At 39.8% G+C, this 12,027-nt stretch overlaps 1 protein-coding gene across 7 annotated transcripts in view; it reads left to right on the top strand.

Moving 5' to 3' along the window:
• Positions 1-12,027, top strand: part of lrrc56 (leucine rich repeat containing 56) — a 217,051-nt gene extending 205,024 nt beyond the window's left edge. For 5 of the 7 annotated variants that reach the window (XM_072592451.1, XM_072592455.1, XM_072592456.1 and 2 more), the window contains 2 exons: positions 2,967-3,294; positions 6,191-12,027. In XM_072592451.1, coding sequence (XP_072448552.1) covers positions 2,967-3,294; positions 6,191-6,380 — 518 coding nt within the window. In that variant the 3' untranslated portion in view covers positions 6,381-12,027. The remainder of the gene's footprint in view (positions 1-2,966; positions 3,295-6,190) is intronic. The other 2 variants (XM_072592453.1, XM_072592452.1) reach the window with 2 other exon arrangements.

Raw genomic sequence — 12,027 nt, 5'->3', positions numbered from 1 at the left:
TATCCACTATATCTATATGATGAGTCCAGTTGAGTTTCCAGTCAATAGTAACCCCCAAGATGCTGATAGTGGGGAAATTCACTCAAGGTAACACGACTGAATGTCAAGGGGCTGTGGTAGATGGTCTGTTATTGGTGATGGTCATTGCCTGGCATTTGTGTGGCATGCATGTTAAAAGCTTGGAAATTGTCCAGATCTTATTGCATTTGGACATAGATTGCTTCAGTAGCTGAGGAGTTTGCAAATGATGCTGAACATTGTGCAATCATCAGCAGTTCTGACCTTATGATGAAGGTAGGATCATTGATCATAGAATGTCTACAGTGTGGGAGTACGCCTTTAGGCCCATTGAGTCCACACAGACTCTCCAAAGAGCATCCCACCCACCCACCCAATACCCGCATTTCCCAAGGCTAACCCATCAACTTGCACATCCCTGCACATCCCATTGATGGAGCAGTAATTTGCTGCTACTTTTTGTGTGCAGGATATACCTGGGAAGTTTTCCACATTGTTAGGTAGATGCCAATGTTGTAGCTGCACTGAAATAGTTTGGCTAGGAGTCCAGCAAGTGTTGGAACAAAGTCTTCAGTATCACTGCCACAATTTTCAGGACCTTTACAGCATAAAGTGCCTCCAAATGTTTCTTCACGGGGAGTGAAGAGTGGCATCTGTAATGCTGGGGGCAACTGAAAGAGGCTGAGATAGCTCACCCAATTGGCACTTTTGGGTGAAGATATTTGTGAGTGCTTCATCCTTATCTTTTGCACTAATCTGCTGGGCTCTCCCATAATTAATGATGGAGGTATTTATGGAGCCTCCTCCACACCTGACCTGTTGGTGCTTTTTTGACATGGTTTCTCCCAGCCTTCTGACTTACAATCTGTTGCTACATCATGCTGCTAGCCAAAGTCCATCAAAGCCAATAGTCATCCCCAGCTGCACCAAAGCTGCCAGCGGACTGAACTCAGCAGCAACCCCTCCTCCCCTGAAATTACAGTCAGAACTGCAGAATGACAGATTATGATTCATACTAAGCAGGACAACATGGGATCTGTCAAGCTCTATCTGAACCAGAGCAACCCTCTGCCACTCAGCCCAGGCAAAACCTAGCAGCTTCCTGCTTTCTGATACTACTACAGCCACATTCCGCCACAGGAGCCCTGACACTTTCACAGACCGAGAACGAGGATAAAAGGCCATAAGCTCAGCCATGACTACTACCCAATCAGCTGGGGAAGGAAAGCCGATGCCCTTTAGAGCGATGCCCCAAGGAGGCAGCAACAACCAAGAAGAACAGGCATCCCAAAGTAAAAGCACCAAGCAGCAGCCAGAGGCAATTGACAGCCCCAGCAAGAACCTCAGAGTCCAATGGAACTGATAAGCTTCCCGCCCTTCCCCCAATCAAAACCCACCAAGTCCTGGGCCTGGCCAAACTGGCCATAAACAGGTCCAGGCAGCGGGCTGTGGAGGGGGTCGTTAGGGCCGACTGCCTGCCCCTCTTCCATGGTTACGTTAGAGCCCGGGTGTCCTTGGAGAAGGAGCACGCGGTCTCCACCAACAGCCTGGAGTTGTTCAGGGAGAGGTGGGTGCCGCAGGGAGTGGAGTGCATTATTTCTCCTCCAACTCTATTTTGATTTAATCCCTGCCCTCCCCTTTACTGTTTGATCACACAGCATTGCCTTTTGTGAAGAGTGCAGCTTGTCACTGGCCACTCAGGTGTTTTCCTTTCTTCCTGGTGGTGGAAATTGAATAAAGATTCGTACACCTTGTGTCTCTCACTGTGTCTCACACCTGCACACACAACATGGGTGCTGGGGAAAAAGTAAGCACTACCGCAGTTAGACGGTAGTGTGGGAAAAGGAAATTTTAAAAAATCAACATTGGATCAGAGGTACTGTTCACTCTGAGAGAAATAAGAAAAAAAAACCCCACCACATACACACTCCTGGCAGCAGGAGATGCAGCAAATAGAATGCTTGAATTTTCCTTTTATATTTTTAATTTAATTTTAAGTTTTTTGATTTGCCAATGTAGAAATTAGGCATTTAAAGTACTGTGTTTCAACTTGGGTTTTACAAGTATAATGTTTTAACTCCCTTTTTGTTACAGAATGTTTTATGGAACCTACAACCAGTTTTAACATAGATTCCTAATGGAATTGATGCTTCAAAATCACTTTATTTAAGGTCACAATTTTCAGAAACACAACCCTGACTTTAAGTATTTTCTTCTTGCATGTTAACAAGTTACAAGGAATATCCATTTATCCATTTTGTGTGATACAGATGAGGAATATTTGCGTCATTTTAACCACTGGAGGTCAGTTTTCACTCTGGGTGTAACCAGCCTGGCTGAGGTGCAACATGGGATGACATCCCCAAAGAGAGTTCAACTTTTTAACTCCTTTGCATTATTTGAATGCTGTGTTGATCACTTATCCAGAGATTGGGAAGGGAGCTTGTGGGCACTGACAGCCAACATAGGAAATGGAGTATGCCACCGAGTCCCCTATGCCTGTCCCATTGCCATCTATTTAGATTATGGCAGGAATGTACCCTAGCTTCCCTTCTGCCTTCCTTTGTTCTATAACCTTTTTTCCAATTGCCAAACAAATGTCTGGCACCCTCAGTTTCTAAGATTTCAATTGATCCTACCTGTCTCAACTGCTTTTTAGGGGAGAGAGTTTTGGACTTTGCATTGTCCTTTGTGAAAGGAAATTTGACATCAGGCCTGGCTCTAATTTTAACCATATTCTCCCTTGTTCTGGACTCCCTCACCAGAGGAAAACCTCTCTCTTCAACTACTCCATCAGCTCCCATTCGTCAAATTAAACAGCTTAGTTAGATTAGCCTTTAATCTTCCAAAGAGAATACCAGCCTACTATATGAGCCTGTACTCAAACTGTAATTCCTTAAAGACCTAATCTCAGTCTGGTGAATGTGATCAGTGATTTTCTCTTCCAGATTTTTCTTCCGATATGGAAAGTTTGCTAGTTGCAGACTTTAATCGAACGTTGTCTCCCGTTCCTCCTTCCCCTCAAGAAGTATCTGCAAGATCACAGAAAGTACTTGACTTTAGGGTTAGACGTTTAAGAAGGTCTGTCCAGGTCAAAAGCGAATCATTGCAAGAAAGAAATGAGGACTCTGCTGTGTTTGATGAAGACAAAGAAGCTGTATATTCACATGAAGTTAAATCAAGAAGTAAGCTTGAAGACAGGATGTCTACATACGCTGCGATCAAGAGCCTAAGACCAGTTTCTGGACCAGCTACAGTCGGATTAAGAAGTGTGAAGTATGAATCCTCTACAATACTACTTCTTCCATTTACATTTTTATAACATCTGGCTAAATCTCATTCTACCAGAATATCATTGATAAAGTTGACATAAGTAAGAATAGCTAGGTTTGTTTACAGTAAGGCAAATTTGTCTGATGTATTCCTTTCTTGGGATGTGAGTATTACTGGCAAGGCCAGCATTGTGTTTCTCATCCCTAATTGTCCTTGAGTGATGGCGAGCCTTGAACAATAAAAGCAAAAGGTGTAGAATCTCACAGTACGGAAGGTGGTCAATCGACCCCTTGAATCTCTGTCAACTTTCTGAGAGGGTTACCCAATTAATCCACCTCCTCTGCTCTTTCCCACAGCCTTGCAAGTTATTCTTTTTAAAATTATAAGTACACTCTGATATAACAATTTAAAAACCTGGTGCTGTTAATGACAATGTTGTTTTCATCATATTTTCAGTCTATAAACAAGGGGAAAAATACAGTCAATGTGCATGTATCATCACAATGATCACATAAACCTCTTCTAACAAGTAATGAGCCAATTAAATTTTATAATTAAAATGTTTGTTACTCTGATTGTAGAGTGAATAATATTCATTTAAACTTAAAAAGCCCACTTTGAGCAGGAGGTGGACATGTGGTCACAGAGTTAATATTGGAGAAGGCAGCATAGTGACCATGATTTCACAGTGCTATTGATCAGCCTAAAGATGTTTGCACAGTTGGATTGTGCTTCAAGATAATGTTTGTAATTTCCTTCATTCTCCATTTGGCATATTGAGAGCAGTTTTGGGCCCCCTTATCTAAGGAGGAAAGATCCCACGGATGAAAGGCTTGTCATACGAGGAGCAGTTTAAATTAGATTACTTAGAGCATGGCCAATTCACCTAAACTGCACATATTTGGACTGTGGGAGGAAACCGAAGCACCCAGAGGAAACCCACACAGACACGGGGAGAATGTGCAAACTCCACGCAGACAGTTGCCCGAGGTGGGAATTGAACCCGGGTCCCTGGTGCTGTGAGGCAGCAGTGCTAACCAATGTGCCACCATGCCGCCCCTAGGACTCTGGGTCAGTATTCAATGTAGTTTAGAAGGATGGAGGGTGGATCTCACTGAAACGTATAGAATACTGAGAAGTGTGGAGAGAGTGGATGTGGAAAAGATGTTCCACTAGTCGGAGAGACTAGGGATCAAGGACACAGCCTCAGAGTGAAGCACGACCCTTTAAAACTGGAATGAGGAGGAATTTCTTCAGCCAGAGGGTAGTGAATCTGTGGAACACATTGTCACAAAAGGCTATGGAGGTCAAGTCATTGAGTGTATTTAAGACAGAGATAGAATATTTAAGAGGCATTTGGATGGGTATGTGAATAGGAAGGGTTTGGAGGGATAAGGGCCAGTGCTGGCAGGTGGGCCTAGATTGGGTTGGGATATCTCTTTGGCATGGACAAGATGGACCGAAGGGTCTGTTTCCATGTTGTACATTTCTGTGACTCTATGATTGGTAACGGGATAAAGGGTTATAGCTATGGAGAAGGCAGCAGAATGGAGTTGAGAAACGTATCAGCCATGACCTAATTGTGGAGCAGAATCAATGAGCCAAATGGCCTAATTCTTTTCCTAAATCTTATTGTTTATTATTCCAAACTCTCTGTCATGACAAGCAACACCGTCAATTTGAAATTGGTGAATGACTCAAAAATAGTGGCATAGTAGTGTAATGGGACATTTTGTTGACTTACAGTCCGGAGAACAAGACTTCAAATTCTGCCTTGGATATTTGAGAATTTGAATTCAATTTTTTAAAAATCTGGAAATAAAATGCTGGTCTCTGTACAAGTGACCATGAAGGTGTCAAATTATAAAATGCTGTCTGCTTCTTTAAAGTATATTAGGGAATGAGTTAGTAAGAGAGAAAGGAGACTGAAATAACATAAAAGATTGAGTGTGTGCAGTAATGTATGTTCCAAGTTTCCTGTGGCACTCAAATTGTGTTGTCATTCATAGGTGCAAAGTTGACATACATGGGAGACACATACCAACTACAACAACAAAAACAGGAAGTTATTTAGCATGATACTCAGTTATCCCAGAGCAACTACAGTTGAGCAATTAATATCAGCCAGCATCCATCCCCAACACCCTGAGAATGAATTTTAAAATACATAGTAACTTAAATACTAATTGACCCAAATAATCTTTCACTACTTTGCATTTTATTGCAAAGTCACATTTTCTCCAATCATTTCCATATCATCACCACAAGAGTACCCATTTATTGCCTCTATCATAGTTTACGTGCTGCCATTGAACAGAATGTTCTGTCAGTAAATTGGGAACACTAAACATTATCACTTTAGTTCTGCTATTACTGCTAACCACTACAGCACCCTGTTTGCACTACTGGGTCCTTTTCACTCCTTGCTGCATCTTTGCATTGCTAGACTTTCAGCAAACTTTCTATTGTCACTGAAGCCTTATTCAGTGGAATGAAGTTTCAGCATCTGGCCTGGCACATGGGAATACTGTCATCTCAAAATTCCCGCCACAGGTCATGGACTTCTGTGATTTGGAAACATTTGAGTATCTTCAATTGTGGCTAGATCAAAATTCTGTAATTCCTTTCCTCATAGCACTTTGAATGTACCTACATCACATGAACTGCTATATTTCAAGGGCAGTTAGGGATAGGCAATAAATGCTGGCTTTGCAAACAACAATGCCATCTCAAATAATAGTGGAAATTAAAACATAAATGTTTTCACAACATCAGAAGATTTAAGTTTCAATTGCAGCCTCTATTTGCTACCTTGCTAAAACCTGGCAATGAACTGATGTATCAGATTTTCCTGCCTGTCTGAATGAATTACATGTTACATATATATTTTCATTGACAGGCCAAGTGTTGATAAAAGGCCTCAAAAAATTATTGACAGTCATCAGCCAATAATTCGTTCATCTACAAAAACACCTGAAAGGCCTCTCTCCCTGAACCCTGTGCGACCCCTGACTGCTAAGGCCGCACTGCAGCGATTGCCAAACAGACCATTGCTTCTGCCCAGCAGAGGAAACAAGACAACAAGCTGATGGTTACAGGTATAAACAGACTGTTCCATGTACCTGAAAGAGCATTGAAATGTTTGGGTCATTTTTAATGGAGCACATCAATCTTTTGTGTAGAACGTTCAATGCAAAAATTATGCCGTAGAGCTTTATAGCCCTGGGATAAACATTGAATTTCATGATAACTTCAATCTTCTTCTCAAGTTTCCTTACCCTCCAATCATCCTTAAACTACTATCTCCTTTTGGATTCTTCTACCAATATGCACAGCTACCTCGCTGTTTTGATATTTCCCTTGGCTTCAATCACTAATATTTAAGACCTGACCCAAACCTAGTATTCTTCAATTGTCACATCTCCATACATCTTTGAACCCCATGACATTGTGTGATCTCTGAGAGGGGGAAATAAAACTCCTTTCCCCTCCACCTAACTCACTTGCATTTAAATTTCTGCTTATCCTTTTTATTTTCTGTTCACTAAATTACCTCTACAGATCCTCAATCAGTACCAGAACTGGCTTAACCTTCATTACGAGACCATGCTGAACTGCATCAAGCTTTGCCAACTTGCTGGGTCTATACAGAAGTGCCAAAATGATCTTTGACTTTTCCTCATCCAGCCCACAAAACTAGGCCCAGCCCTAAACACTCATTTGTCCTAGATTTATTTCTCTATCTCCCTCATGCCCTTGCTAAGCTCATCACAGCCATGTGCCCTACCTCTGACTTCCTTCATACCTATTAAACTTTGAATATCCAATTTCCCCTTCTGGGTTCCATGCTAATCAATTTCATTTGTTCAGACCACTATTCTTCTGCATTTCAAAAGCAACATCATCCTTAACAGACCCACCCAGCCTGTAGCCCCAGTTTACCCTCCTCTTTTTGAAGTTCATGGTGTCCTGTGGTGACTATGCATATAGTTCTACCTCCCATCATCTCCAGTCTAGTGCCCCAGTGCTGCCAGATTGCTTGCCTAATTACCAGGTTTTGGAAGACTTTTTTATTCATTCAAGGGGTCTGGAATGCCAATATTTATTGTCCTTCGGTTATTGCCCTGGAGAAGTGGTGGTGACATATTTCCTTTAACATAAAATTGTGAAGTTGAAATCCCTCACCTTCACTCTCAGAACAAGTTCCATTTGTCTACTGGACCACTGCCTCAGGCTGAATCATATTGATTGCACCCTTAAAATCCTGCTCAACTCCGAGCTCAAATTCCAAGCCAATATCCTTACCAAAGAAGTTGTTTATTTCTAACAGTGTGATTTTACCTGCTTCTATTTCTACCTCAGCTAATCTGTTGTTGAACCCTTCTCTGTGTATTTGTGACCTCCAGACTCAACTACTAACTGTTTTCCTAATCTACCTTCTATCGTCCACCCTCTGTAAATATAAATTCATCCAAATATCCCGTTCATCTATCATTCAAACCCACTGTCCTTGCTTATTTAATTAATTTAAAATTCTCAATCTTGCTTCATGTTTCATGGTCCCTTCCCTCACCTCTCCCTATCTCTCTTTTATTACAGTCCTATAATGCCCTCCCCAATTCCAAACTCTACTTTTTCACAGCCACATCTGTCTCCAGCATTACAATGATGCCCTCAGTTAAGTACCCTCTGGAATTCTCTTTCTAAACTTCTCCTGCTTTCTCACACTTTAAAGGCACTCTTCAATTCCAGTTCTCTGACCAAACTTTGAGTCAAGTCTAATATCTCTTTCCTAGATTCAGAATCCATTTTTATTGTCCTTACACCTTGTGAATTGTCTCAGGATTGTGTTTACATTAAAGGTGCTATATAAATGAATGTTTTCGATGTTATGTTGCATTTGGCAACAGATAAGCTGTATTACAAATTGGAAAAGAGGTTTGAGAAAGGTTTCTAAAGAATCATGCCTCGTACTATTTTTAAATCTCTTTAATCTGTTTATGTTGTACAAAACAAAGCACAGATATTCCAACAAAATGTAACTGTGTAGAACAGTGCCTGGAATTGATTGAAACCCCTTCTGAAAAGTCATGGAGACAAGTGTTAGTTTGCTTATTTCATACAAAGTACTTTGTTCCAAATGGAAAGTCAGAGTTAACAATGTCTAACAGCAGAATGGTGTACATCTGGAAATGTGGAAAAGACCCAGCAATAAAAAAAAACCTGACACCAGGACAGTCAGAATCTCTGGAGAAAACAGATGACCCTCAGTTTCAAGTACTGAATCTTTTGTCCAAAGCTCCCTTTATTTTCTTCCAAAGAAATATGTATGATGTCCTTTCTGTGGATGTTAATTGACCTGCTGTGTCTTTGGTTTTGTTGAGAAAAACAGAACTGGAGAGCAGAAAGTGAAAGATCAGAGGAGATTCTGCAGATGATCTGTCTTACACAGTCATTAATTATCCATTCATAGATTCCTTGAATTCTCTATCTACAGCCTGCATAGTCCATTCTACATGTTCATTACCCTGACAGACCACACACGCTAATGTTAAGAATTTAGATTAAAGATGGCTGTGCTGCATCACTCTTCAAAACTGGAACCTACATCCTATGTTCCAGTCTGTGGCAATCTCAAGATATATTGTCTACATTGAAATCTTATTAGTTCATTGGATTTGAAAATAATTCATGAAGTATCAGGAAAACAAAGTCATCAGTATTTAGCTTAATGTTGGATCACCCATGTCACAAGCTGAATTGTTTTCAAGTATCATACTATTTCAGAGTTATCACATTTATTATCTTAGATTAATATACAGATATTAACAATTAAGATAATGTACCTTTTCTGTCAGTACCTGTGGGGTTAATTGTTGCCATTATACTTCCAGAAAATCAAATGACTCACCCCATCACTTGGGAAATCATATGCTGTACACTCATATATGGATCCAGGATTTAATAATTGTTCCAGTATTCCATTCTGCTCAACTAAAGTAATTACAAAAAAAATCCTTTTGCATCATTTATGATAAAGGAAAAGCACATAACCATTTTGAACAGAAATTGGATTTGCAGGGAGCTTAATTCATCAGTGTTTAAGATAAATTGCAGCAGCCAGTTCACCCATCAGTCATGGCTCCTGTCCCTAGATGCCTTCATTTTAAATTCTCATCCTCGTTTTCAAATCCTCTCATATCCTCATTCCTATCTATATCCTCATATCTATAAACTCTACCAACTCAACAACACTACAAAATATCTATGTTCCTACATTTCTGATCTCTTGTGCATCTCTGATTTCCATAAATTCATCAGCCGTGATATCATCTGCTTGGGCCTTTAGGTCTGAAATGCCTTCTGTAAATACCTTGCACCTTTACTTCTCCTTTAAAATGATTCTTAAAACTTGCAACTCAAGTTTCTGATTTTGTGATATCTCTTAAGTGGCTCGATGTCATTTTTTTGACATGTTAAGTATCTGAGGGGATATTACTATGTTAAAGATGCTATCCAAATGCAAGTTGTTCTTCACATTTCTTTGCCACATTGTTGAAGTAAGTGTTCTGCATGTTGAACTGTGGTGGACTCTATTTTGTAGATGTGATGCTGCTTTTGTTTACTTTGTAGCAGTTCTGGAAAATGAGGTCCAATTTGTGCTTCGTTGTAATGAAAACCTTTTAATTATGACTCTTGAGCACGGGAAAAGAAGAAACACTTTGTACTACACTTGTCTTGCTAGTTTCAATTCTGGTCGTGGAGGTGAAAAGGATGGGTAAGCCAGTCACATACATGCCTGTATTGTTGTATACCCACACAGATTTAACATATATTACTGTTTAAATGGTTTGCTGTTGCAGGTCTTTATAAACCAACAAATATACAGTCGCATTACCCGACTTACTGTACGTGTTTACTCACCCTATTGTATTTTCCGAGGAAGATTTAATGGTGAACATTTTAAATTGCTGTCATTTTAGGTGTTAATCAGTTATGACAAAAGTAACTAAAGTGACGAGACTCGAAAGCAGACCAGTTACACAATTAGTTGCACATTTCCTGTGAATATTTCTTGTGGTTTTCTTAAGGAATTACATCAGAATAGTATAAGCTAAAATTAACCTCTTGTATCCCCCATCCCAAGAAACATGCACATATAAAATGCCTATGTGTGTACAACTTATTCAGACATATATTTAAATCCCATGCATTCACACACATTTGCACAAAATATTCAATCACACATTAAGTAAATGCTTGCAATCCCTATCCGAGGCCTCCAAGCAACAAACACAAGGTTAAATATTCATACATGCACAAATGTACATAGACCAAAGTTCATGTGATGTTTTGCTTTTGTTTCACAAAATGTGGCCATATGAAGTTCCCACACATGATAATAGTACGTGGCTAGGTGCATGTTACATCCTCTATTAAGGTTGTGCTCACTTTAAAAATGAATATAATTTACACTTCAAAGCCCAGGAAGAGCTGTAATATTGTTAATGTGAATTAACAAGCAGCCTGTGACATTCAGGTTAAAGCAGCTTTCTATGTAGCATGCTTCGGATCAATAGTTCATGCAAATGGAAGAGAATAGTGAAAACAAAAACACAGTAACTGTCCTTTGAAGATAGTGACTGTCATAGTTTCCCTTTTAATATTTAACTATATTATTATTTTAATACTACAGTATCTGATAGCTAATTATTTCATCTGAAATTTTACAGAAGATTATTATCAATCTTCTCTACAATTGTTCATGAACCAATTTTGTCATAAATAATCAGTAATTTTGAAGCAAGTAATTAATTACATCCACAAAGTGCTGCACAACATTGTGGAACTAGTCAAATTGTTTCCCCCACTCCTTCATGGTCATGTTTCCCCATACATGTTTGAATTAAACTTTTCTCCAGTTTTAAAATTTTATTTAAGAGCTTTCTAATTGGGAAATGTCATTCCTCATGCAACAACTGCATGTTATACTGCACTGTAAAACCAGTGTGTTTCTCTTGCACATTGAATCCTTTTACTTGTCCATGCACATCATAATTACTCAGAACAGCCAGCTTCCCAGAAGCCCAAAGCAAAGCTTTACTCTGCTGCCAACTGCACCCAGTCCTGTTCCACTCCAGTGTTTCCGATAGGATCAGCAGTTTCAACAAGAAGTCCCAGCAGATTAAATGCACAGTTAACTCTACTCACATGAGCAGCACGTACCGGCTGTGGAGGAGAGGCATTGGAGCTGAGTGCCTTGTGTATTCAGCAGTCACAATGTCCTCAGATGTCTGGGCTGAGGATGATGAAGTTATGCAGTGGAGTGCTTTATGACTGGTTCAGTGCAAGGTATTGGGCCCAAAACATTTTCACGGACTCACTGAGCAAAATCTAGACAAAAGTTCAGGAAAGCTGCTGTATAAAACATTTGGTCAAGCACCCCTTTCACAAAACTCCACTGACCAGTGTTCAAATGGAATGATTCTTCCAATATCAGAGGATCTGAAACAATATATGTTGTGTTATTTCTGTGAATAACTGGATGTACATACTGATTACTGCTGTGTATATAATGTAATTTGTCCCTGGCTATGCTATATGTCAGGTCACAAAAGGTGAAAGGATACTTGATGGAGAATTGTATTATAGCTCTATTTTTTACTGCGAATCGTTGAATTGTCAGTGATTAAAATGATCATTTCATCATATTTAAATAAAAACAATTGAAATTTT

Source organism: Chiloscyllium punctatum, chromosome 22 (assembly GCF_047496795.1).
Source record: "Chiloscyllium punctatum isolate Juve2018m chromosome 22, sChiPun1.3, whole genome shotgun sequence".
In the NCBI taxonomy this organism is placed as follows: Eukaryota; Metazoa; Chordata; class Chondrichthyes; order Orectolobiformes; family Hemiscylliidae; genus Chiloscyllium; species Chiloscyllium punctatum.
The sequence above is the reverse complement of the archived record's forward strand: the minus strand, read 5'-3'. Positions and strand labels throughout refer to the sequence as shown.